The 26877-nt window shown below is 42.5% G+C and overlaps 1 protein-coding gene across 1 annotated transcript in view; it reads left to right on the plus strand.

Annotated features, from left to right (window-relative positions):
• KBTBD12 (kelch repeat and BTB domain containing 12) overlaps positions 1-14984 on the plus strand; it is a 35125-nt gene extending 20141 nt beyond the window's left edge. The window contains exon 5 of the mRNA XM_040590866.1: positions 11663-14984. Coding sequence (XP_040446800.1) covers positions 11663-11832 — 170 coding nt within the window. The 3' untranslated portion in view covers positions 11833-14984. The remainder of the gene's footprint in view (positions 1-11662) is intronic.
• The last annotated feature ends 11893 nt before the right edge of the window (positions 14985-26877 follow it).

Genomic DNA, 26877 nt, shown 5'->3' on the forward strand with positions numbered 1-26877 from the left:
AAGACTTGTAACAGCAGGAGAGACTGAAAATCCCCCCGTGGATTTCAAGACGGCCACCTTTTGTATGTATAATGCCAGCTCAATGGGGTCCTGATTCCTGACTGTACTATTGCAATCTATATAATTATGTATAGAAATCCCCTGCGCTAAAACTGTTAAATTGGAAAACAAGAAGTCAAAGTTAGAAAATGCCAGTTTTGCAGTTACCTGTGCCATATGAATTCTTCCCCCCTACGCGTGCATTTTGTATGCCAGTGAAGAAACAGTATGTGATTCTGCTGTTAGATATTAGGATGTCTGTTAAAAAGGGAGCCAAAATAAGATTTTCACTGTCCACTGTAAATCATACGTATCCACGTGTCCGAGGGGTTGAGAGGAAGCTGTGCCTTAAAGACAGGCACCTTAATGTGACTTTCAAGTTATTAATGAAAAGGGGATTTCTAAATCTTCATAACAACAACTTGTAGCTACCACCATCAAGGAAAAGCAGGGTGGAGTCCATACGCTGAACCCCAGTGGGTTCTCTGGCTGGCCCCTCGCCCTGGCCCTGGCCTCTCCACGTGCTGGGAAGAGCTTTTGCCTGATCTGCTCTTTGGGGGTGAAGGGTGGAGGGACAGAGGGTTATTACTGTCATATGGGAACTTGGAGAGCGTGGCTCGGCACTGCTCTTTCACAATGAGAGCTGCTCGGCAGCTTCAAGATATCCACAGAACAGCGTGTGCTGCTGCTGCTTTAGTAGCAGATAGGGTTATTTTAGATTTTGCTTGTTTGGTTTTAGTCTTTTGGGTTTCTTGGCATGCCACTTTGGTTTTTGTGAGGGATGCAACCAAGAGAGGATATTCCAATTTTACAAAACATTGTAATTTAGTTTCAACCAAGTGGAGTTTTTGGAACAAGCTAGAGGCACAGCTGTAGTCTCTGGGTTTTCTGCCTGCTGAACACTAAAGGGCTGCTGTGAACATTCAAAAGTGAGTGTGCTTCTCAAAAAAAATGAAATTAAGCCAAAATCACTGCTGCAATGGAAAGTCTTAGCTGATCTATATAAGGGGTTGCAACCAACTCTCTATTCTATAGATCTGTCCCCAGCTTCCCAGCCTCAACTTGCCTTTGCATTCACTTAAACCCACTCTTGGTCCAGCAGCATGAAAGTTGACTTACTAAGGGCATAGTTGCATCTTAATTTTACTCATATGTGCCATTCCCTGTAAGCACGGGTATTGACCTAAATGGCTAATTAAAGACCAGAGATGCTGTACACAAATATGAAGCTGAAAAGCAGCTGTCAACTGCTCAAAGGGCCTTAAATTAGGATGAAAAGATGAGATCTGGCCAGCTACTATCTCTTCTGAGTCCCACATGAGACTTGAAGTTTTGTGATGGTGGGTTTCCCATCCCATATATATTGCCTTTCACGAATCCTTGTCTGCTCCAAGGGAGGACAAATGGTGCAGCCCTAAGAACATCCCCATGAGTGGAGGAAGAGAAATTGCAGCTACTTAGAGTCTCCAGAGGGAAGTCAGCTTGGCCAGCTGAGAGTAGCAATGCAGAGCACAGTCTCTCTGAAGTATGAGTGCACTCCAGTCTGTCCGAGCTTCATCAAGAGAAAGCTTCCTCTGAACCACAAGGAATGCTGTTGAGTGTTGAGCTGCATTGGTAAACAAAGCTCGTAAGGCTTCCTTTTCTGAGGCTTCCTCAATTTAGAAGCTTGCTCAAAGCCTGGCCACGAAAGGGGATTAATTTAGCTGAAGTTTAGACACTTATGTGGAGTGCCTACACTAAGACCTTGGTGACCCCAGGCTCTCTGCAGCACATGGAGAGGCACAGAAACTTCCAGAGGGAAATTCAGGACCTTGGTGCTTTAAATCTGCTCTGAAAGATCAGAAGGCAATTCAGAACCCTGAGGACCTCTCTTATCTCTTAATGCTCCATGTCTTGATCAGGATATGAAGGTTTCTAACCTGGCTTACCTAAAGCTAACATAACAGGAGCTTGGTGTCTGTGGTTAGATGTTACAAACCACTCTGAGACCTCTGTGTTGTATCACTAACTGACAGAGTTGTATGTTCTTATGATCATGATAAGTACCCAAAAAAATCACTTCTGCTTGTTTTGAATTTGTTTCCTTCTTAGCAAGACTTGTGAAACTTCATCTGTTTTCCAGCAGTTCATAAGAATTAGCTCATTTTCTACTAAAACTATTATGGCAAATAGGAACCACTGATCTTGACTCTCAGATCCAGCTCATGTAGTCTGTCATTCGTCAGCAATGCTATAGCATTCATCAAGATATTCAGAAATGTTTAAAATATTTAGTTTTCACAGAATCACAGAATGGTTGGGGTTGGAAGCGACCGCTGGAGCTGATCTAGTCCAGCCCCCTGCCAGAGCAGGTTCACCCAGAGCAGGCTGCTCAGGGTCACAGCCTGGCAGGATTGGAATGTCTCGGAGAAGGAGACCCCGCAGCCTCCCTGGGCAGCCTGTGCCGGTGCTCGGTCACCCTCGGAGTGAAGAAGTTCTTCCTCGTGTCAGATGGAACTGCCTGTGTCTCAGCTTGTGCCCGCTGCCCCTTGCCCTGTCGCTGGGCACCACTGAAAAGAGCCCAGCCCCATCCTCCTGACACCCACCCCTAAGATAGTTGTAGACATTTTGTCCATTAGTTTATAGTTCTGCACAGAGTGAGAACACTAGCCATAGTATGAATACTCGGAAGGACTCGATGCACAGTAGCCAGCCAGCTTTCTGCTAATTAAAATATGTTGCTGCATTTACCACTAACTATGGATTTTAAAGCAGCCTTTGCAGCCTGACTGCACAATGTTCTTGTTGACATGTTTTATTTCCTTTGCCTTTACATAGGGCTAAAACCTGCCACCTGCGCAGGCTGACAGCTATTAACATCAGCTATTACCATGGCAGAAGCAGCCTCATTAGCATGCCTCACCAGAGGAGGTGGTAAGCAGCTCGTCAGGTATGCAGCATTACATGCTTATAAAATGCCTGCAGGATTGGGTTCCCTTTCTTTTTTACTGCTTCTAAATACTATAAATATTTTTTTCCAGTGAAAATAATGAAGGCAGGAGCGTGTGCCTGCTTGCTAGGACTGTGTCATCTGCTGTCACTGTCAGCTTGCGGAGGCACGTGTGCATTGTCTTAGCGTTACTGCTGCACAAATACAGATCCTGTAGCCTGCTTCTGGGGGCTGGGGGTTGTAGCTTTAGTTTCAGGTTATAAACATTGGTCCAACTGCCTGTCTCACAGACTTGAATTAATACATTCAAATCCAGAGTTGATTTTTTTTTTTTTAACTTGATGCATGCTGCCTTGTATCAGAAACGGTGTGGCCAGCAGGACCAGGGCAGTGACCGTCCCCCTGCACTCAGTGCTGGGGAGGCTGCAGCTTGAATCCTGGGTTCAGGTTTGTGAGACAGACACTGAGGGGCTGGAGCGTGTCCAGAGATGAGCCACAGAGCTGGGGAAGGGGCTGGAGCACCAGTTGTATGAGGAGCTGCTGCGGGAACTGGGGTTGTTCAGCCGGGAGAGGAGGCTCAGGGGGGACCTTATCGCTCTCTGCAACTGCCTGAAAGGAGGCTGGGATGGAGTGGTGGTCGTCTCTTCTCCCAGGTAACAAGTGATAGGATGAGAGGAAATGGCCTCGAGTTGCACCAGGGGAGGTTTAGATTGGCTATTCGGAAAGATTCCTTCACCAAAAGGGTTGTCAAGCACTGGAACAGGCTGCCCAGGGAGGTGGTGGAGTCACCACCCCTGCAGGTATTTAAAAGACGTGTAGATGTGGCACCTGGGGACATGGTTAGTGGTGGGCTTGGCAGTGCGAGGTTATCAAGATTATTGGTTGGAGTCAATTATCTTAAAGGACTTTTCCAACCTAAACAATTCTATGATTTTAATTAGAATGCCACCTTTACTGCACACTCAAGTGAGACGGGCTGATGTGCAAAGTGAAGGAGCAACCACTCCAATGCAAATAATAAAATGTTAATGGGTCTGCTATTAGCAGTACATATCACTTAAAAGGTCTTATGATTTCATCAGCTAATGGACTTGACATGGAACTTTCTCTGAATTAGCAGTTTTGCTGTGTCCCTCCAATGTAGATGATAGCAGAGAAGATAAATGTACTGCTTCCCAACCATGTATGTTGAAAAATACTATAATGTGTTTAGCATGATGTGCGGGACCAGTGCTGATCAACCCAGTTCTGTTATTTATTTACTAATATCAAGTAGAAATTAATTTTTTACTTAAGTGGTGTTACAGTCAGAGGAAGGGGAAAGGGAATAATTATCTATGAACTGGGCATGCCGCAATTGCAATTTTGTATTTGCAACTGTTAGCCAAGATAGGCAATAGTGACACTGAGTCCTGCTAGCTGTGTAATTTTGATTCTACAAAAAAAAAAAAAAAAAAAAAAAAAAAGACATATACTTACCCTAGATTCATTTTCTGGCCTCTTCTTCCTCATTTACATAAATTGCAAACCATACATTGGAATAGAAGTGGCGCTGCTTGCTGCAGTGCAGAACTGTGTAGTAATTACTGTATTCCAGCTGAGCTAATGAGTTTGTATCTGCACGCCATCCTCTCCTGACAGTGGACTAGCTTAATAGTTATTTATTTTGACTAATCTCCCATAAAGGCCATTCCCCCTAGTCTCCTCCATTATGTGATTTAGATGGAGAATCGTTCTAGTGCTTGTTTTTTTATTATAGTGGTTATGGAACATTACTGGAATCAAATTAAATTTAGACATATTAAGGAGTCTGGCACAGTAAATACTGCACTTGTGAAGTTTGGGGGTTGAGGGACAGGAACAAAACCTGTTTCTCCAGCACCTTCCCATGTTCCCAGCTAAATAAAGCAGAGGGGCAAACCCCAGGCTGCCTATCTGCAGCACTGTTTGTTTCCCTCAGTTCGAATTTACTGGGCAGCGATGAATAATTAAAGTTCTCCTGCCCACAGTTGTTACCATTTGAATAAATATTCCCACCAATGGAAGGGATTCAGGTTCCCTGCGTTTTGTTCAGCATAGAAATCTGCTCTTGGCCGCCCACCGTGCCGCAGGCACTGCCGCATCTCTCCAGCCTGCATGCCGAGTCCACCCCGAAAGATGCTGTTTGACCTTTTGCCTAATTCTTCCCCAGCACCGGTGTGAGCTGCCAGGCTGCTGCCGGGGACTGGTGGGTGGGAGACACCCCCTCAGCTTGCTGCCTTCCCGGGGAGGGCTGCTCGTTTGCCCCCTGCTCGTTAGCTAGAAACTCACCACCGTAAATAAGGCCAGCACAGGTCAGGGGAATTGCTGGGCAGCAGCACCTGCTCATTTCAGATCTAAATTTGACCCAGTCTCTGACAGCCCGGTGTTAGTAATTCAGTCCTGCTTCTTGCTAAGCCTCATTTATAGTTTATAAAGGGTTAATGAATGATTAATAGATATTTTAATGCATTTTAATTAATTGCTGAAGAGGTCAATAGGTTGTTTAGAAACATGGCTTGTAGCCATGTATGACATCTTCTATTGTGTTCATAACTGCCTGTCATGCATACAGTCTAAACACGCTTTATATCCTCTATTAATAATGTATTAACCCATTGTAAGGCATTTAGAAACAGATTCACAGGATGGTCTGAGACCAGTAATTCTTATTCTGATCTTGCAGTTTTCACTCATACGAATGGCGCCTTGACTTCGAGAGCACTGCTCCTGCTGCCGCTGTAAGCTGTGATCCTGCCATCGCTGGCAGCGCAAGCAGGACCAGCACTTGTAAGATTAGTGTCTGAAAGAGGCCTTGCCTATGAACAACAGGCAAAATCTGGAAAGGTTTTAAAAGCTGAAGTAGCTGGATCAATCCCAAGAAAAACAGTTGAAGCAACTGATTTAGAAGTTTCTTCCTGTAGACTATCCCATTCTTTATATTACAGACATATTTTAAATATATATTGATTTGTGAGGGAATGGGTGGCTCATGAAACTATGGTCCTGATGAATTACACAGCAGAGCAAGAGGATAGAGGTCCTGTCTATGAGAGCGAATATCTTACCTTACTCCACGCAGGTGCTCTGAAAACAGTAAGCTGCCACAGTTGTAAATTCAAGCCCCAACCTGCCTCCCAGCTTTTGCTGTGTCTGGTGGGATACACTGCTTTGATACTTAACGTCACGAAGGCTGGCCAGCATGTTAAACAGCCAAGCCAAGTTCCCTCTCCTGTGTATTCTCTGCCTGCTCCTGCCCACAGGCATAGATGATGGATGTACTTGACCCCACAAGGGGTGTTGGCTGTGTTACGCTAGCAAGGCTGGTGGAGTTAGGGGGCAGCTCACATACGCAAATGGGATTGAAGGCCACCGACTTGATGAACTTATTCTTTTTTCTACTGCAAATGAGGAGCCAGGACATCTGGTGGTAATGATCTAAATGCACTTTTATCCCATTGCAACACAAACGTGAATTCCCAAGTCACCTAACTCCACATCACGTAATTATGAAAGCAGCTATTAGTGGCCAGGAAGATAAGTAGCAGAGGCTAGTCCCATATGTTTAAAATCATCCTCTGGTCTCTGGTACAACAGCTAACGGCATGCAAAACCAGGTACAAACCAGCACTGGAGGCTGAACTGCTTCAAGGCAGCTTTGGGGTGGTGGATAGGTGACGAGAACAGGGGAAACCAGTGAAACACCTGAGTAAATGTTTGGGGGACTGCTGGGGAGCTGGCAAGCACTTTGTGATGTTCAAGTGCTTTTTTCCATGGAAAGAGCAGAGTAGGAAATTAACACTTTAATCACTACAGGTTTGATGTCTTCTATAAATTGATTTATGGTGAAAGAAGATAGAGCACAGAGCACATTAGGAAACTGCAAACTGGAAAGGAAAAGGTGCTGTGACAGCCTCGGAATGGACATCAGCAGGAGCTCAGGCAAGTAGCCTGTGTGAGGATGTCCCAGGGCACAGAGCTCAAGGGCGAGGGGAGGTGTGACACAGGCTGCCTTCAACTGCTCAGTGTGGTTCTGTGCTGAGGCGCGTGTCCCTGCTCTGGATACGCTTGCTCGGGTGCTGCTGGCAGTGTAACAGTATGTCACGGTAGCTGCACCGCAGCTGGCAGGCAGGTGAGCTTGTCCAAAACTACTCTGGGTCTCTCTGCCCCGCACTGATGCGGAGGCATCAGAACTCACGACTTGGCACACGCTCTCACTACCTCTGTAACTCTGTTCCCTCATTCGTAAGATGGGGGCAAACTTATCAGGTGATGTCAATGGGCTGATACAAAATAATGAAATATTAACCCCATTTCAGGAAACTTGCCGTAGATTCAACTCCAGTGAACTAAAATTCAGCACAAATTTCTTTTTTAGTTCAATGCTCTGGATGCTAACCAGGCTACAATAGACTGAGTTTATTTGTATTGGCTTACAAACATAATAGCTGCATGGTTAATAGTCCTGGATGACCTATAGATTTTCTACCTGTTAAGCATGTTGCTTAATTCTACATCTGCCTCTCTTCAACCCTCCCAAACCCAAATCTAATTGTATCTGAATGTTCAGTTCCAAATAGGAAAGAGAAAGCAAGGTCAAAAAAATCAAAAGTGGTAATAAATATTATATTCACATGGAAAGTTGTTCCTTCCCCCAACCTCCAAATCACAAACGGAATGCAGTTAAAAAAAAAAAAAAAAAAAAAGAGACAAAAAAGCAGATAAAATATTTATGTTGCCTGCAGTCATACTGGGGGTTTTTCCAAGAATGGTTTATCCTGATTTATGGTGAATCCTAAATCAAATGACATGAGAAAACTTACAGCATGAGATGAAGTCTGGCCATATTTAGTGCCTGAATCATAAACCTTTTAAAGAGGAAGCATGATTGTGTATATGGAGTGCAGGCAATCATTACTGAACATTAATATTTTCGTTGGTTTTTCTGCACATGCAAAGAAAAATTTCATATGAAAAATTTTGCGGGGAAGCGTTTTCTTTACAGACCAGAATATAAAAAAATTTAAAGATTAAACTCATTTTGCTGTCATACTACTATACTTGCATATATGAAATACAATTTTAGCATTTATAAACTAAACGTTTTCCGGTATAACTCAAGTTCTTTCAGTGGGAAAAGATAAGTTTGTAGGCTCAGTGTTACCCTTCAGCCCGCAGTTGTACATCAAAAAGGCACACGTAACTATACCGAAAGAGCTCTGACTTCCTTTTAACATACCACAGTTTCTCGTGGGGATAAATTTATGCTGGAATTAATGTTCCCTGGGCTGGTTTAGCCTTTTTCCTTTCCTGAATAAGAATACACCATACTGCTATAAACACTGTTTTACTGCTGGAAAAAGATCTGCATTAGGGTTAGGTTTGTACTACCTGAATAAAGTGGTTTAACTCCTATGCAGAAAAACATAGTGTAAAAAAAGTTTCCTAAACCTTCTCACGGTTAAACAAGAATGTGCAGAAAATTACTGCCTCATTTAGTGGAATAAATGAAATCATTTGGAAAGGAGTGAAATCCTTTCATTAGGTAAGGTGGTTGTCTGGTAAGTGATGCAGAATAATGCTATGTATGACAGGGAGTTCTGTGGGGTGGCTTTTTAAGCAGGTAATCTGTGTAATACAGCCAGTTGCTTTTTGCTTTTTTTAGACATCACATTCTTCTCCTGTAAGCAAAATTGGCTGCTAAGATATTGCCTTAAAAAAAAAAAATTGCAATTAAATAAGGGGAACCAATGAGGCAGAATCTGGAATTTATCTGCACCTTCAACCTTAAAACTGTTTATTGGGATTAAAGCCCAAATCCAGCATTACAGATTATACCCTGTAATCAAAAGTGCTATTCTCTGTGAAAAACATTACCTTTTCTGTTGTCTTAACCAAGAAAAATTAAAAAAAAAAAAAAAAGCTTAAGAGTTGAGGTGTTTTCACTTGTTTCTATTTTAAAAAGAAAGGGGAGATGTAACTTTTTTTCTGAGCTATGACTGTATTTTGAGCTGTGCTTTTCCTCACATGAACTTTCTCATCCAAAGGGTGCTGCTTCCTTCCATATTAAGCAAGATAAGACCAGAGAAATGATTGCTTCCCTTATTCCAACAACATACTCTCTTTATCTCCCAAGGGTTAAGAGTTAACTAACACTCATGGACTGGAAAGCAGAATTTGTAGAGTGGAACAAAACCAGTTACAACATCCCACAGAAAAGGGAAGCAAGGGACACTAAAGGTTGTGAGTCACCAGGGCCAGGAAAAAGCACAGCAAGGCTTGCAAGGAAGGGTTGCTGAATCTGCCTTTGATGTTTTAATTATGATTTTTTTTTTTTCCTGAAGTGTTGCAATCACCCACAGAGTATCTCAGTTCCAGTGTCTGATTTTTTTCCTCTGATTGTCTCATTTGTGTCATCATCCATGCCAAAGAAAATCCAGGCATAAAAATTTATTGCATAAAGGGGATGATCTAATAATAAATACAAGGACTGGAGCCTCCCATGTCACAGCTTAGGTCTGTTTGCAGCTCTGTATTTGCCTCTTAGGAAAAACCTGTTCACTCTTGCAGGGTTATAGAGAAATGAGCTCTTTTTGCTGGTACTGGCAAGTTATTTGCTTGCAGTCTGTCACTCATGCCTTCTTTCTTCACATATAACTGGGTTTTTTAGCAGTTTGCTGTCTTCTCTCTTGGATGGGTACAGCCTTCCTGTGTATTATTATTGTTATTATTCTCCTTTAATATCCAGGTTCAATAAGCAAACCATCGTGACTATTTCTCTTTCTGTGAGCAGCAGAACAAGGACTATTCAGATGAGGCTAAATCCTGAAATCTTGCCCACATTTTACTCAAGTGAGCTCCTAGAGATCTCTAAAAGTCCCAGAGGTCTGGATTCGGACCAACAAAAATTACGCCACAATCAATTGTGACACAACTGAGGGGAAAATGAGTACGGGCTGTGGACTGTGGGGTAGAAACACTGCGCAGCACCCCTTTGTCAGGTGGGAGGGGGGACAGAGATGGTGAGTGGCTTCCTTAGATAAACATGGCAAAAACGTGCAGAGATTTCCATAAAGCTGAGACGTCCCCAACTCCCGTGTATGTGCAGGACCTGCAGTAAAGAGCACTGCTCTGAATCAGCTCAGCAAGGAAACTGATCGTGGGAGAGGAAGAAGTCTTGTTTCCATCTGACTTCCCCACATCCCGAAGCTACTTGTAGAGGAGCCCTAGGGGTATTTTAAATCCCATGACACTACATCATCATAATAGCAACACCAATTTTGCATGGAACCTAACCCATGACTGAACTATCTTGGGGTTAGTAAACCCCCAGGGTTGCTGTTCTCTGGAGGAATATGTGCTCTGTGTTTCCAACATGAGAAGCAATATACACCTCTGTATGCTCTTCTGTATTTCACTTTCCCCTTTCTTCAATCCTTTGCTGTCAGTTCCTCAGAAGGGCAGTGTCCGAGCGATGAGATGCAGTCAATAGATGTGAAGGATAGGGTTGGTTGTTGTTGTTGGCTTGATTATTTCCACCACCACCGCCCTTAGAAAAAAAGGCTTTCTAGAAGGGATAGCTGAATAGCGACCTCAGCCTGGACCCTGTAAGTTTAGCCTCTCACCATTCTTTTAAGACACAATAAAATAGTGTTGAGTATTTAACATGTCTTGCTATGATGGTTCTTACCCTGGCACCAGTGATGTGTCTGTGCTTGGAAATCTCTGAGAACTGGCTCCTAATACATTTATCCGGCAATTCATCAGGAGGAAGCTGACAGCAAAGAACGTGCATGTCCTCAGCTCAAAGTAAGAAAAGTTTAGACTATGGTTACTTGCTGCGAGAAAGCAACTTTAAGACAAAAAAGTGAGCAGACATGAAAGACACTTTATATTTTAGGAGAGAAGTTGGCTTTTAGTCACAATTGCTGGAGAATGCAGTACTTAAGTTAGCAAAGAAAGGTTTTGTGTCCTTGTAGGAAATTTAATATAGCTCTGCTGTTGACAACTATGGTTCTCTGCTGCGTGGTGATTCTTACATTTTTTGTTAATCTCAGTAAAAAGCTTCTTGTCTTGAGACTGGCTGTGATTTAATAGCTTTCTTCTAACCTGACTGCTCATGACAAATTCCTCAGCACTTCAGAACAGCTAAAGTACATATTAAGCCCTAGAGGTTTCTTTCTGTCTTTCTCCCCAAATTACAGGATGTCCAGACTTTGCACCCAGGAAAAGCCATGGCACTGGAGTGCTTCCAGGAGCCTGAGGACCGCATTTTCATCAGGCCAAAGAAAAGACAACATACTGCGTGTAGGCACGCTCATTAACAATAGGCAATGCTCTGCCTCTGAAAGATGAACATCTGACAATTGATTGCACAGTGAAATGCCACCTGCATACTCATACCAAGATGGAACACTTGATGCTTTTGTCCCTGCAGCTGCACCTGGAGCCCAGACTGCGCGGACTGAATACACTGTGCAGCTCTCCATCTGCACTATTTCATTTGTTATACGTTGACAACTCGCATGCTTTTCGAACAGGGTAGCCGTTAGTGCCACAGAAATTACCTTTTCATCGCTGCCTTACAGAAGGGTCATAATAACTGCACAAACCTCTTTGATCCTGTTTGACTTGACTTGACTCCTGATGCCTGCTGTCGTTGCTTCTGTTTTTCAGCTCGTCACGAAGTTATCACCAAAGAGATCCTCGAACTGGATACATGGGAGAACCAGTGGAACGTGGTGGCCATCGACGTCCTCATGCACGACAGCTATGATGTTTGTCTTGTTGCTAGGCTGAACCCGCGGGATCTTATCCCTCCTCCCCCGGATTTAGTGGACCAATAGAAGTTCAGTGACTCTCAGTGCTTCCAGATTCTGCAGAAATGGAAAAATTTGGAGAGACAAATGCTGCATTGCCTCTGGATGACAACTGAGCCCCACAGAGAGGAGCCAGCAACACATGCTTTAGGACAGAACTGCCTTTGAGCTGTGCTTCTCAGATGATGCTTACTTTGCTATTACTGGTGCTCGGGACTTCTGCGATTGAAAGTCGAGGTCGCCCAGCATTTGTGTGTGTCTCTTCGCCTTCCATCTGGCTGTGCAAGCTCCAGTGCTGGGTGCAGCCTGGGCTTCTGGGAGCCTTTGCCTCACAGGCACAGTGGCAGCCCGGGGCTCATTTCACTGCACAGCATGACATATGGAGGAAAGCTCTAGCCAGGGAAATCCCTCCTTTGCTGTTTTCCTCGCCTGGTTCTACTAAGCTACCAAGAGGCTAAGAAATATGTTAAGTCAGCTGACGAAAACCAGTCCAGCTGTACCAAAAGGCCAGGCTGTACTTAACTGATACAGAAGGAAAACAGAGAAGAGCCTTTGCTTGTTTTTAAAAAAAACAAAACAAAACAAAAAACATTAGCCAAGGTTCATTACCCAGGTACACCAGCTACTGCAAACTTTATCTAACCCACAGGCAGGACAGTTCCCATCTTTGCCAACCAAGCTGAGCCTGTGCTAGTAGAAAAGTAGTCTTTTGGCAACAAGTCACAAGTGAGCCTTTCAGCAGAGGTAGTAGGCAGTGTGTAACCAGGACAAGAAGAATCCTAAATTTTCACATAGATCCTATCAGTTACAAGGTCTGGTGTGACCAGAGCCTTAAAGCTCAGTTAGAAATCCCTCTTGCTTTGAGAGATGGGGAAGGGAATTTAAAATAAAAAACAATAAATGAGACCAGCGTTATCTGCGTATCAGCTCTGCAGCTACAGGGAAAAAGGATAGGTGTGCGAATTGATAAATGTTTATGTAACAGTAGCTGTTTTTATAGAAGTGGCTTTATTGAGGTAGCATAAAGTAAATTCTCTACCAACAGAATTGGCTATAATCACAGGGAAGAGAATTAATTCGGTGTTTCTTAAGGCAGTGTTAGCTTTTATAAGGCTTGAAGACAGGAGGCTAGAGAGAAAGTTGTTATCAGTACTGCTATCCCGTTTGAATTACCAATAACTATTCGTCGGTTCTCTGGTGCCTAACTTGTAGTGTATCTCCCTGCCACTGCCTGGGCAGCATGGACAAGAGAACTGGAAAGCTCCATTGTGCTCTTGGGCCACAACTGCAAATGGTAGTACGCTGCACTGCAGAGTGAATGTCAGAGGCAAACACTAAGAGTAAACGATGAAACAGAACAAAAATTATCATTGTCATCAAGAAGTTGCTTTGATGGCTACAAAAGCAGTGACAAAACTGGAAGGAAATAATGGGCAAAGAAATGAGAGAATCTGTCACTTAGTTCTTCCATAGTCACTTGCAGGATCTGCACTTCAAAGCATCCCCATTTTCCTTTTCAATCGTGTTTTAGGCTGAAAAAATGCCAGCTGTTGTTTTTGTTGGGTTTTGGGGGTTTTTTTGCCTGTAATTCTTACGGCAGAGAGAGACAGAGAGGATAACCCAGAAGCCCTTTGCCGATTCTGACTTTTCTGATTCATGTACTATTCTCTAAAATATCCAGTGGGAAAATTAATCTGTCATATAAAAACAATTAGCAGGAAGGTCACTAAAGTTTACTTGATAGCTATAGCAGGACACTGAGGACTGCTCAGACAATAAGGGAGCTGGTGGAGGGGAAACTAAGGAAAGCATGTAGTGAAGGAGTAAACCTGTGAGCCTTACAGCTAATCCCTTGTCTCCCTTTGTTTCACAGCCTAAAGACATACTCCTGTGCTTGTATCATTTCTATATCATCCATTCTTTTTTATTTCCTTTGTTCACATGTCGGTCATCCTCTGTCTAGAATGGAGTTGCAACAAGCATGAACTTCAGTGGTACAAACCAGCAACCAGTTCCTAAAGTCTTAACCACCTTGGTCGCTAAATGCAGTTGTAGGTATAAAATCAAGGAGGCAAACTCTGCTTTAATGTGTTTTTAAACAAAATCAGTAGAAAGTTCTTCCAATTAACCATCCAATATTGGCAACTTTTTTTTTAACTTTCATTGTTACCGCAAAGTCAAGGTAATCTTGTTCTAATGTCTCTACAGAGCTCTCAAGGCAGCTGGAAGCAATGCTCTTGAGCATCAGTTAAGTGTTTCCTTGTGAAACTCCAAATTCTGCAACTACATCTACCAATTTTGCTTCTTTCACCTTTTTTGTTTTAAGGATGAATTTTTTTAAGGGTACTTTTTGTCTTTGGTCTCTGCTCTGAGGTCTATTCCTGACAATTCAAATCCTCTTGTGGTTTAAAGCCTGAATTAATCTACTGGATTTCACTCTCTGAAAGTCAGTCTGCTTGGAATATTTCAAGGAGAGAAGGGAGACTTGCAGGCTTTCATTAGTTATATTTGAAAATGTATAACACAGCTGAGACTCTGCTATTAAACTTTTATTCCAGTAGTGAGCTGGCTGTTTCTTTCCCTCTTCGTACGTTTTGCTTTTTAGGTTGATACTTAATAAGCTGGATGGAAAGGACGTACGTACTCTGAGGTCTGTTTTGATAACTGAAGAGAGTAATTGCATATGTTTTATATACTGGCTTTGCAATCAGCTAGTTCGAGCTGTAGTGGGCAGTCAACAGGTTTTATTCCGTGCTCCCCTGGCAAGGGGCCTGCCCTAGCATGCACCAAGCACTGAGCTCCCCACTGCCCCCAGGGTCTGACTGTTAGTGGGGACTCGTGTGTGTCCGTGTCTCTGTCTCTGCCCAGGTCGGAATGTCTAGCACTACATACCAGGCAGGGAATTGTTTTCTTCTGGATTAAATATCTAGAACGGGGGCACTAACTTCTTGATTTTGTGTGGGCCCCAAGGTAGTTCATGGTTTGCCCTTGGGGCAACTATAATTTCTAAACCAATACTTGGAAAAAGAGAGCTTGACTGAGGAAGGAAGGAAGAAGCAGAAAACATGCTTATTGAGATCTCGGCCAAAATCCTTCTGAGAGTATATGAGTACTGCATGTCTGATACATCCATGGCTAGTCTCAAATTTCTGGGAAAGTCCTTAAGAGTCTTAATTTCTTCTATTACAAATCCTGATGAAAAAAAAAAATAAAATTACAGAATGCACATTCTCCAGGCTTTTGAGTTTCACTGAAATCATAGTTTACTTCGCCCCTTTCCCTCTGAGCCTTAGTTAGCTGAACATTTAATCAAGGCTGTCTTGACATCATCCATAATTCTAAAATGCAAACAAAGCAGTGCTGGCAAGCTACCGACTATTTAAATGAATGGGGGATTGTTAAGCAAAGGCATACCCTTTGATGTCGCTTGAAACATCGAAGTACATCACTAGTTGCCAAATATGAAGAAAAATGTTGGAGAGGTAGCTGGTCACGTGGCACCCCGGGAGTAAAGCAAAAAATTAAATGCTATAAAAAGCTAATTGAAGCTCTACATTTTTATCCCCAGCTAATGTTTTAATTTGAAATTGTCCAAGTATAACTGATTTCATAAGGATCCCTGTAGCGCTCTCATCTCTGTTTTCATATATGTGGTCACAGGAACTGCCTGCATACGCATCTGACTACCCGCCCTCACATACCAGTACTGCAGCCGCCTGTGGCTCAGCCCCTGCCCATGCCAGGCAAAAACGTACATTTGTATGTGTGCAATATTGAAATTTATAGGGCAGTTTCTGTATCATGTTCCAGCCGTATTATGCCACTCGGGAAGCCTTGATTTGCCAACAGAAAATTGTCATGGTGCACACAGAGCTGTGAGCTCCGCTACTAGCAAATATGATCCAGGTAAGAGGCTGAGGGAACATCAAAACCAAGGGACTGGCAACAGAGGTAAGAGGTGGGCGCTCCCAGAATGTTACGACAGGCAGCAGAGCCAAGGTGAGCTGGAATGACCCTCCCCAACTCTTCACAGGGGAGGGTTCAGATGTAAAAGGATTTGGCCCTGGATCATTATCTTACATTTTTTCCTGTACTTGAAATGTGTAATGAGATCCTTGATGACCTGAAAAACAATGGAAACAAGTGCTAGAATAATATATGTATTTTTAATGTTAAAACACATTCATATATTGTTTTTCTGCCAATCTGGAAAAAAGTGACATTCTTTTAATACACCGTTTACCTCATAATTGCTCTCTTAGCTACAGTGATGGTCTCTTTCACGAGCTGCTCTCCTAATGGATTATGTAGCACCTCTGAAAATTTGTTCCATGAATCACAATGCTTTGAATCACCAGGTCAGATTTTCAGTTACTCTTTCGCAGATTTCTGTGGCTCTCCCTACAGCTTTTCAAGTGGACTCTAGCTTCAGCTTCAAAGAAAAGCTATTTCACCCCCAGTTGTGCTCAGCTGGAACTAGTACATTTGCAATTTACTATCATTTGACATGTAGAGGTTGAAAGCAAAGGAAATATTGGAAAATGGCTAAAATACACATCGAATGTATGTGGAAATACACATTCTTTTCTTGGTGAATGTCTCCTCTGTGTTTACTGCCCTGCCTGGGTGTCTGATGGAATGATTTACTAATAACCTATGATTGCAGCTACAGTGAAGGCCACGCTGGGGCTACGTGTTTGGGCTGCCAGAGCAGAGAGAACCAGCATGGTGCAGAGCTGTGGCTCCTGACAGGCTGGCCTGCCTCGCCATAAGAAATTGCCTTCAAACAAAAAGTGTTCCAAACACTTAAGTATTCCAGGATGTATGTTCCAGGATGTATGTGGTTTATATACATATGTATAACATTATTTTAGAGGTTCTTTACTGACAGCAGTAAGATCCCTTTTTTTAACACATACCTGGCAACTCTGTCTTCTGCATAGCTCATCAAAGCACTTCAAAAAAGTGCTGGTCTTTAAATACACGAAACTATTCCAGGCTTCAAGTCAAAAAGAACCTTAAAATCCTTGCTGAGCTAAGGAACAACTGGGAAATCTTTTAGTCCTCGTCTAGGTCTCCTTTCTTCTCAAATTTTTGGCTGGCTGTAGCACTCCCCTCAGAAGCTCAGAGTCCTCTTGAAAGCTTTCTGCAAGTCTGTCTCTCTTACCCTAACCCCATATCTGCCTCAGCCCCCTTGTCTGACCAGCCCTTACGCTCCTCCTTTTCCCCTTCAGTTCCCCAGAAGATGGGAACAGCCACTCAGGGTGTTCAACCAGGCTCCAGACTTCTGAGAAGCCTATCGCTCCAGCAACACATCAGCTTTGAAGGATGGAAGTAAGACCATAGCAGCTCCCTGGACTTGAGGACGCTCATCTTTGAGTAAGTTCTAGCAGCCTCAACCCAAGTTCTGTGGTTCACTTTCATTGCAAATAAGAGCTGCCTGCTCTGCGATGTCGCCAACAGCCAGGGTTGGAGAGCAGGTGACCTGCATTCTACTTTGTCTCGCTGCTGTCTCACTGTGTAATGCTGACAAGTTTTACATTAAATACCTTGCATACCGTGCGTGCCGTAGCTGTAATGACTGCAGGCACAAGCCATTACCATTATCTCTGATTCCTGAACACCAGTTGCTACAAAAACTGTCTGAAGCACAGAGGGAGGCATCTTCATTACTGTATCATAGCTCACATCTTAAAGCCAGATTTTCTGCTGTGGTTTCAGTCAGGCCAGGTTTCACTAAGGAACCTGGTCTCTAATTTACCAGGGTTTAGTATCGGTATATTTTCTTCACTTTGACCTTCTCTAGTCATTCTTTATAAGAATGCAAGTGACTTCACCAGCTTTTCCATGAAATGCATTATCCAAACCGGCCTCCCGAGGCCGTTGGCTTTTCATTATCGGGGTTGAAGTACAGCCACTAAAGTGCCAGTCAGCTGCACTACTTTATTTTCTCATTCAGCAACTTCATAGTAGAGGAAATGTATTTCATCCATACATACAGTAATGTGTGTATGTGGGAAGTGGTTTCCTCTCACATTCCTGACTCATTCCTTTCAAATGTGGCTAAAACAACTGCTGAATCCTAGCATAAAAAGCGATGATACCCATTCAATAGGCTTTTCCAGGCTTTCCAGTATGAGGAGGAGGATGATCACAGGGATAAGTCTTGTAACTAGAGCACAGATTGGAAATTTGAACCTCTGGGGTTTGTTTCCAGTTCAATTACTCTGTTTACTAGTCTTGGGCATCTGGTCTGTGTGCCTAGTTTCACCCGCGTAAAATAGTTATAATAATATACCTTTACTCATTTTGTGGGTCTGCCTTGCTGTGTTTTTCAAAGGGGTGGCTTACAAATATCTGTGATGTTATGTTGAGAGACAGAAATCAGGAAGTCCTATGCAATGGTAGAACAGTACCATTATTGCGCTACTCTCCCTCATTTTTGTAATACGGTTGTCCAAAGCATTCAGAAACTGAGCTTTCCTGGGAAAGGAGAGACTGGGTGTTTGCAGCTAACAAGGGTATTTTATTTACTCCTTCATAGAAAAGCAACAAGTGATATCTAATTGTGTAATACATTAAGTAGAAGAAATGTAAGGCTCACTGCAGATGCCTTCATAGCTAGTCACATTTCTACACAGGCAGAACTAATCTCAGCAAATTGAGAGGTCACTAATTGAGGCTAAATTTGAACAGTAGTAATGAGAAGAACGAGTGAACTGTATTTTTCTCAAAACAGAGTTGATTTAATAAATTATGCTGCTTAGATTGCCACAGTTGCTATGGAGCAAAAAAGAGAAGGCGCTTTACAGAAGTGTAGCAGATTTACTGGGTAAGTGAAACCTGAATTTGGATGGTCTACCACAGCTTTGGTAGGAAAGCTTCAACTCTCCAGGGATTTCCATAACAAATCAGTGACACATTTAGCTAGACTCTAAAAGGCACTGTTGCATCCAGGTTATCACCTACAGAACATGCGTAAGAGAATTTCAGGATGTTGCTGCAGTTTAGTGGCATCTCCTTCCTGAGTTACTGGATTGGTACCAGGGATTATGTTGCCTTCCTCGCCAGTGTGCATAAGTAAATAATCTTAGTTGAACTGACAAGTAATTTATAATACTTACAGACTGGTAATTTATAATACGTAAGACCCTGAGGTTCCAAAACTCTTTTAGGTTAAGACCAGTTTTGCAGGGTAGAGAACATTTTTTACTAAGCAGACAATGAGATATACTGGAATTTCCCTGCAGTTAAAAAGTCCCAACAAAACAACAAATTAAATAAGTGTGGTTATTTTGCAGGACAGCACTGATCAGAAAGCTGCCTAATTGCTTTGTTTCCTTTGAATATGTTAGACTGGACGCCTGTGTAACAGCTAGTTGGTACCTTTTAAAAAATCAGTTCAGAGAGAGTTACACAATAAAAATAAAAAATAGGATGGATCCTTCTCCCATACACACTAGTGTAAGTTGGATATAACTATTTTTTTAAGTCAGTGATGAAACAAACATGCAAGAGATGCTCAGACCTAAGACCTACCTAAAAATCCCTCTCTGCTCAGAGGGAGGCTCACAGGGTTAGGATTTCAACCTTCTGGTGAGGATGAAAAGGCAACAAAGTGAAAGCTGAGATGTGAGAGACTGGTAATGGAGCCCTAGACCTTTCTTTCTAGCCATAAGGTCAGACATAGCGCCAATCAAGAGCTGCATAAAGTTACTCCCTGTAGATGGCCGTCTACTGACCACTAAGGCTAAGCATATTACTCTATGGCAACCCCGTACCTAGTGGACGAGAATCAAACTGCTTCAAAAATCCCCACTAAACACAAAAAAAAACATTATCATGGCTGGCATCCCTGCTGGGGCCCTGAATAGCAAGGCAAAGGTATAAATAACCTGTAATATCCACCTTCCAGTCTCCAGATGATTCCTATTAGCAGTGTTAAAGATACCAGGCAAAAGAATTTTGCATTGGTTTTGTCTATACCCATAAAAAGGAGAGATACCATAAAGATGTAAGGGAAGTCAAACTCCCAAACCAGCCATGTCTTTAAAAACATTTCAGATGTGTCTGTTCCATTGATTCTTCATTCTGGCCCTACTCTCAGTTAATTCCCTGCAGCAATGCCTCATTAAAAACAAAGGAAGCAGTTCTTTATTTAAGGTCAGTGCAAATCCTACAGGAAGAAAGCCCATATTCAATCTAGGTCCCAAATGTCATATCAGACATTTCAGTGTCTATCGTTTGTGTTTATTTTTCTACATGCCATCAGAATGATAGGCTAGATGCTCAAAATGTTATCTCTGCAAGCTCTCTCCAAGAAAAAGTGTTTGAATTCTACTCTTTATTACAGTCAAACGATTGTCACCCAGAATAGGACGGCATCTACCTAACCATGTTCCCAAAAAAGATGCCCTTTGCATTTTTTAGAAGGTAAACCAATGGAAGGACTGCTCTTGCTAAGTATTATATGCAGAGATGGCTATGACTACTCTAATGCGTACAGAAATAACAATATGTCTAAATCCATAGTCTTCTTAAATAGCCAAGATTAAACTTGCAGTAGTGAATGTTGAACTCTGTGACAGTTAGTGGCATGGGCTTTCTTCCTTTTTTCCTTTAAGAAGGATCAAAGTAAAGGGCTTTACATGGATGTTGTCCCACAGAGTTTTACTCAGCCACGTTCTATTGATAGGACAGCTCTTTCCAGATTGCAGTGAAGTCTTAAATTTACACTTATATTCAGAGGACAGAAAGGCTGAAGGGTTCTTAATGTGCTTCTTATTACATGCCACATCCCTCAGTGATGATGCCTTTTAAGGTTGCGTTGTCCACTTGACTAGTTAAACAGTCTACAACCCCACAAAGTGCACAGGGAAAGGTAAGAAAATAAAGTAAGAAGAAAAGTGGCCTTTAAAGGTGCCTGATAGGTTCCAGTTCCTCTCTTCTGTCAGCTGGGACACATCTGCAGTTAGGTGTATGTTGATAGCAAAGCTATAGCCATATTGCAGTTGGGAGGTGTGATTTTAAGCTGAATAGATGTACCCAAGCCAGATCTAATGATTAGCAATGAAGATTCAATAGCCCAGGTGTCACCTAGTAATTCAGTGTGATCTCTCGCTGGCTTGGACAGCCCATGCTGAAGCCCAAGCTGTTACATGCTCACTGCTCTCATTAATAATTAGTCTCAACTAAAGATAACTAAGGTATTCACTCATGTTGCAGTCGGAATTCCTAAACAATAACGAACAAGACTAAATCTGTAGTTCAGCTGCAGAACTTGAAAAAGTCTTTTGCAGCCAGATCATTTTGTACTCCGTGTTGCCATGAAGCTCCAGCATTGCCTATAGTGGCACAGCACAGAGAGGCACAGAGACAGAACAAGTGCCCGCTGATGGGTGTGCGGCAGGGCAGCTGCATGCGCCAGCACTGCCACGTGGAAATTCACCCATCAAACTGTGCCTTAACGCACCAGCATCCACCTCAGCTCTGAAGCTAGCCCGCTGTAACGCTTGCTCTTTGGAGTGCTTTAAGGGGACAAATTGTCAAAGACTGTGCAAAGATTGATAATTGCTGCAGAGCCTTGTCATGACTCATGCGTTAATAGCTCACCGCTTGATGGCTTCTCATGCTCTTACACAAAGATGCCAAATAGCATATGAACAACACCATGGGATAGGAAGTTCACCCTCTTTCCAGTATTCATAGCTGATAAAACCTTCCTAAAGGTTTTCATTAAGTACTTTTCAAAATGGATTAAGAATCCACCCCTGCTCAGCACTGCAGCATGGAGCAGTCACCTGATGCACAAAATAAGTTATCTTGCCAGGAAATCTGCTGGACTAATGCTGCCGTCCTAAGCAGCTCAATCTTTAATCTGATTTATTTGTTTCTTGTTTCAGGCAAGCCACTGTAACAGAAATGTTCAGTAAAGGCTGCTAAGCCGCTTGGCGTGTCTATAAAACTCAGGCATGTTAACTGTTCTCTTGTTCTTCCCAATTTGCCAGGGTCCTGCTCACCTGCATTTAAGAGGGACTTCAATGTGTTTGCACTATTATGGTATTGCACAGATCAGCTTGTAGCTACTGTTTTATTTTCCTAGTTGAGCTAGGTAAACAAAGACTTTATATGGATTACTTTTATAAGGAAAGTAAATCTTTATAAGCAAAAATTCAAAGAGAAGCTGTAACTCCCTTTCTTCGGAACCACCTGCGCACTGTGTATTTAATCCTATTTCTGTTGTTATCGGGTTTGCTGGATATATTTTATAAAGTGCATTAGGAGATCCATAGGGATGCAATCCACACAGAGAACGTGACCCAGCAGGATTTTTGGCCAACTATTGTAATAGGAGCAGGATCAAACCAAGCCTGTCATCCTGTAGCATTTACAAACACCTTCTCTGAGACCAAGAGATAAATAATAATCAAAAATCGATTAAAAGTAAGTGACATGTTGTGAGGAATTTATACCTAGTTTGGATTTAAACTGCAATTTTAGAAGGAAAGAAAGTTATTGAGAAAACACTTCGTATGCCCAATCTGAACACAAACTTGAAATTATCCAGCTGCTGAAAGTCATTGCTGTTTCTCTGAAAAATATGGGTGGATCAATTCCAGAAAAGGAAGCAACTACTGAGAATAACAGTATAGAAATAACATAACACCCACGGTTGAACCATCCACAAAGATCATCTACTGTATTTAAATTACAATAGGTTTTTGAGGGGCATTTGTTAAAAAATCTGCACCAAATTTCATGTCAAAAAACCCCAGTTGAAACTGAACTGGAGTCAAAGAACAGTGGAAACATAGCTGCCTGGGGACTGCCCACAGTCAGACTGCAGAAGTGCTGGTCACTGGGTTAATGACACAGTGAAACCCTTTTGTAGTACGGGAAAAGAAAATCCATTAGAAAAACCTACAGAGACATCTAGCTCTATTACCTAACATCTGCAGTTGTCTGCTTTACGGTGCTATATTATGAAGATAAGCAAGCATGATAAAAATGTTATAATAACCTTTAAAAATGGGAGACTGGAAATACAATGCTGTTTTTACTTGCAAAGTGGTTCTCATGCAAGTGTCCCTGGGAGATGTTTTATAATAAAGTTTGAATGAAATACAATAAAAATCAAATCAAAGCTCATTCACTGTATATCAAACAGAACAGCTCAGGTTTCAGTTGGTTTTCAAGCCAGGAAGAGAATTTGCTTGATGAATTTCTACTGCTGCTCAGAATTAAAAAAAAAAAAATAAAAAGACAATAGCTCAAAAGGTAATTTTCTAACAGTTTGGACTTAAAAGCTGATGTTGTCAAGAGATGAAAAGTGAAAGATGCAAAAAAGTATTATTCAGCAAGCTGCAGATATCCATAAAATAAGCAGATTTCAGTTCTATTCCAGGATCAAAACATGTACAGAAGTTTCTTTTCAAGTATGCATATGATACTGCATGCAAAAACATTAATGTATTGCATGTTTTATCGTCATGAAAACGCTATGCAATTACAAGCCAAGCTCAGCCCCCACTTAGTGTGCACCACAACAGTACACGTTCGTGAACAAATGAAGAGTGCCACTATGTCATGGTGTGCATGCAGGAGGTTATTCAAACCCAATACCAAACATTGATTCATAAAACAACGGCCCATGCAGATGCAGAAGTCCAATATCCATGCTGTTATTTCTTTGACTGCTCTCAGAACATTCCAGCTGGATTAATGGTAGCCAGCATCATTTAAGATTTGATGACTTGAAAACCTGAGAGCCTCCTCTTATTGGTACTTTTCCATTCCCAAACATAGGTCCAATGTGTTTTTAGCATGAAAGGTATATTTGCTAATGCCTCATAAACTTCTAAATGAAATTAATGCTCTGTGCCAAAAGCTGTCTGCAAAGGTGTACAGGCTCTCTCAGAAGGTTAATAGCAATGATTTCTAGTCCTGGCCAACTTCCACATGGTCATTGTTACCATCAAGCTGGCAGTGATTTTTATGTAAATAAGTCCATTATCAAAACTATATGTATCTGGTTACTAGACTATAGGCACTTAGGGGAAATTGGCACCAATGTTTCCAAGACAAGAACTTTTTTCCTTAATGTTCCAAACACAGTTGTTAGGGTTATTTTCCTCTAAACAATGGTTCCAGGTCAATAGTTTGATGATTAAAGAACAGATCATATAAGCAAAAACTAGTTCTTAACCCCTAGAAATACGAACATGTTTGGATTTGTAAGTTCTATTATAATTTTTTTACAGAATCCAGTTAGATAAGCCACAGTAAAACAAGTCGGGCACGAAAAATAACCATTCTGTGGGGACATTTTTGCATTAAAAAAAAAGGCAGGAAGAGAACACGTGTGAAGCATTTAGAAGTTAAAGAGAGACTTTAACCTTCTATTAGCTGTGGGCCTTTCAGTCTTGCTGAAACATTCACCTGTTCGTTCACCATGAACTGGTATAATTTGCAGGCTGTCAGCTGAGAAGCAGCCATTATCAATCTAGTTTGGAGTTCTGTGGCCAGCAGTAGCCAACACTGCATCCCTCGGGGAAGGATGCAAAACCTCTTCATTCTTCTTGCATATGTTTCAACCGCTCATATTGCATGTACTGACAGTGGCAAGTATCTGCCTGACCTTGTTGGCTGATCCGCATAAGTTTTACCCTAATTTGTCCCCCCTCACGGCACATTTTAGCAAACAGAAGGGAGCTTTATTACAGAGCTTTTTCTGAATCAATAGCACTGCTATCGTTGCACAACTACGTGTTACATTTTCTTTCTGCTTGAAATATTGAGGCTTAACTTGAAGATACAGGATGAAATGCTGGCCCTGTTGAAGTGTTGTTGTTGTTCTTTGACAGGATCAGGCTTTAGCCACTGCCCTTTTACATTACACAAGTATGTGTTATATAGAAGGTCTATCTTATCAGGGCCAGAAATCAGGATCCCAGTTATTGAGAAAGCCCTGCTGTAATACTGCCAGCTAAGAGCATGGCTGATTAAAGTTACAGTATTATAAAGTATTTTAGATACCTTATTAAGTATTGCCATAAATGCACGTAATAAAGTGATGTTCCAGGAGCGCCTGGGTGAACAAATTGGAGAAATAGGGATGTGAGTCATAACAGGAGTTCAGGATTCAAAACATTTCATGCAAAGCAGTACAAAGACATTCAGTTAACCTCTCATGTCCTGATACTGATGTTAGAAATTCTTTTATGCATTGCAATATTGGACTTATGCCTGGTGGAGAAGCTAAGCATACTTCTTTTGATGTAACTAGGGCAACTCTATTTAATCAGTGGTATAGGTATCTCGTTTTAGATATCTAAATTGGAAATTTTTTGCAAATACCCACAGTTATGAAACAGCCCACGACCTTCAGGACAGGATAAAATTTTGCATTTCTTACCCATCTGGACTTAGGAGAGATTAATTTCATGCCTTATATAAATTGCAGGTTTCATCTTTTAGAATGCATCTCTTCAACTGGAAATCAGCTGGGCTAGAAAGAATGTACATTATTTTAAAGCCCCTTCTATTAAGGAATCGCAGGGTTTGATTGGCTAGAAAAAAATTAATTCACTCATTTCTTTGTTTCTATTAGACAGAAAGAACTTTTTCACGCAGCATCTCCCATTGGCCTGTACCTCTCATTGCCCTGTAACAAAGTTCAAATCCGTGTATGAAAATTTTATCCCATGGTCCTTCAACCAGAAATGTGGCTCTCAACATCTCCCCATTACAGAAGATTCCTGTCTGCCTTTTCACAGAACCGTTTAGATTGGAAAAGACCTTTAAGATCATTGACTCCAACCAATAACCTCGCACTGCCAAGCCCACCACTAACCATGTCCCCAGGTGCCACATCTACACGTCTTTTAAATACCTGCAGGGGTGGTGACTCCACCACCTCCCTGGGCAGCCTGTTCCAGTGCTTGACAGCCCTTTTGGTGAAGGAATCTTTCCGAATAGCCAATCTAAACCTCCCCTGGTGCAACTTGAGGCCATTTCCTCTCATCCTATCACTTGTTACCTGGGAGAAGAGACAGACCCCACCCCACCCCAGCCTCCTTTCAGGCAGTTGCAGAGAGCGATAAGGTCCCCCCTGAGTCTCCTTCTTCTCCCGGCTGAACAACCCCAGTTCCCGCAGCAGCTCCTCATACAACTGGTGCTCCAGCCCCTTCCCCAGCTCCGTTGCACATCTCTGGGCCTCTGGTGCTCCAGCACCTCAGTGTCTGCCTTGTTGTGTGGGGCCCAGAACTGAATGCAGCATTCGAGGTGCAGCCTCCCCAGCGCTGAGTGCAGGGGGACAGTCGCTGCCCTAGTTCTGCTGGCCACACCATTTCTGATACAAGCCAGGATGCTGTTGGCTTTCTTGGCCACCTGGGCACACTGCTGGCTCATATCCAGTCTACCACTGACCAACATCACCAGGTCCTTTTCTGCCAGACACTCTTTCCCAAGCCTGTAGCACTGTGTGGGGTTGTTGTGCCTCCAGTGCAGGACCTGGCACTCAGCCTTGCTCAACCTCATACCATTGGCCTCAGCCCATCGGCCCAGCCTGCCCAGACCCCTCAGCAGAGCCTCCTCCCCCCCAGCTTGGTGTTGTCTGCAAACTTACTGAGGGTGCACTCGATCCCCTTGTCCAGGTCATTGACAAAGATATTAAACAGGACTGGCCCCAGCACTGAGCCCTGGTGAACACCACTTGTGACAGGCGTGCTGGCACACTGCTTGAGGTTCCTCAGGCAAGCTGGGAGGTTATCTCCCGAGTACAGACTGAAAGGGAAACTTCAGCTCTGTTGAAATCAATGAAGTTTGGTGGTTGGCCTTAGCAGAGCAGTTAAGTCTTTTTTAGGTTAACAGCATAGTAAACAATTTATTTTAGAAATGTTGTCTGCTCAGGGTTACCTGAAGGTCATCCTTATGTCCATGCTTACCTGCCATTGACCATGAGCATTCTCTTGTGACCTCAAATGTTTCATGCATGCTACCACCTCCAGAGCCCATCTCTCTGGGTAGATACATTGGTAAGGACATCTGACAAACAACTGTCAAACTGCCTGA

Source organism: Falco naumanni, chromosome 4 (genome assembly GCF_017639655.2).
Source record: "Falco naumanni isolate bFalNau1 chromosome 4, bFalNau1.pat, whole genome shotgun sequence".
NCBI classification, from domain to species: domain Eukaryota; kingdom Metazoa; phylum Chordata; class Aves; order Falconiformes; family Falconidae; genus Falco; species Falco naumanni.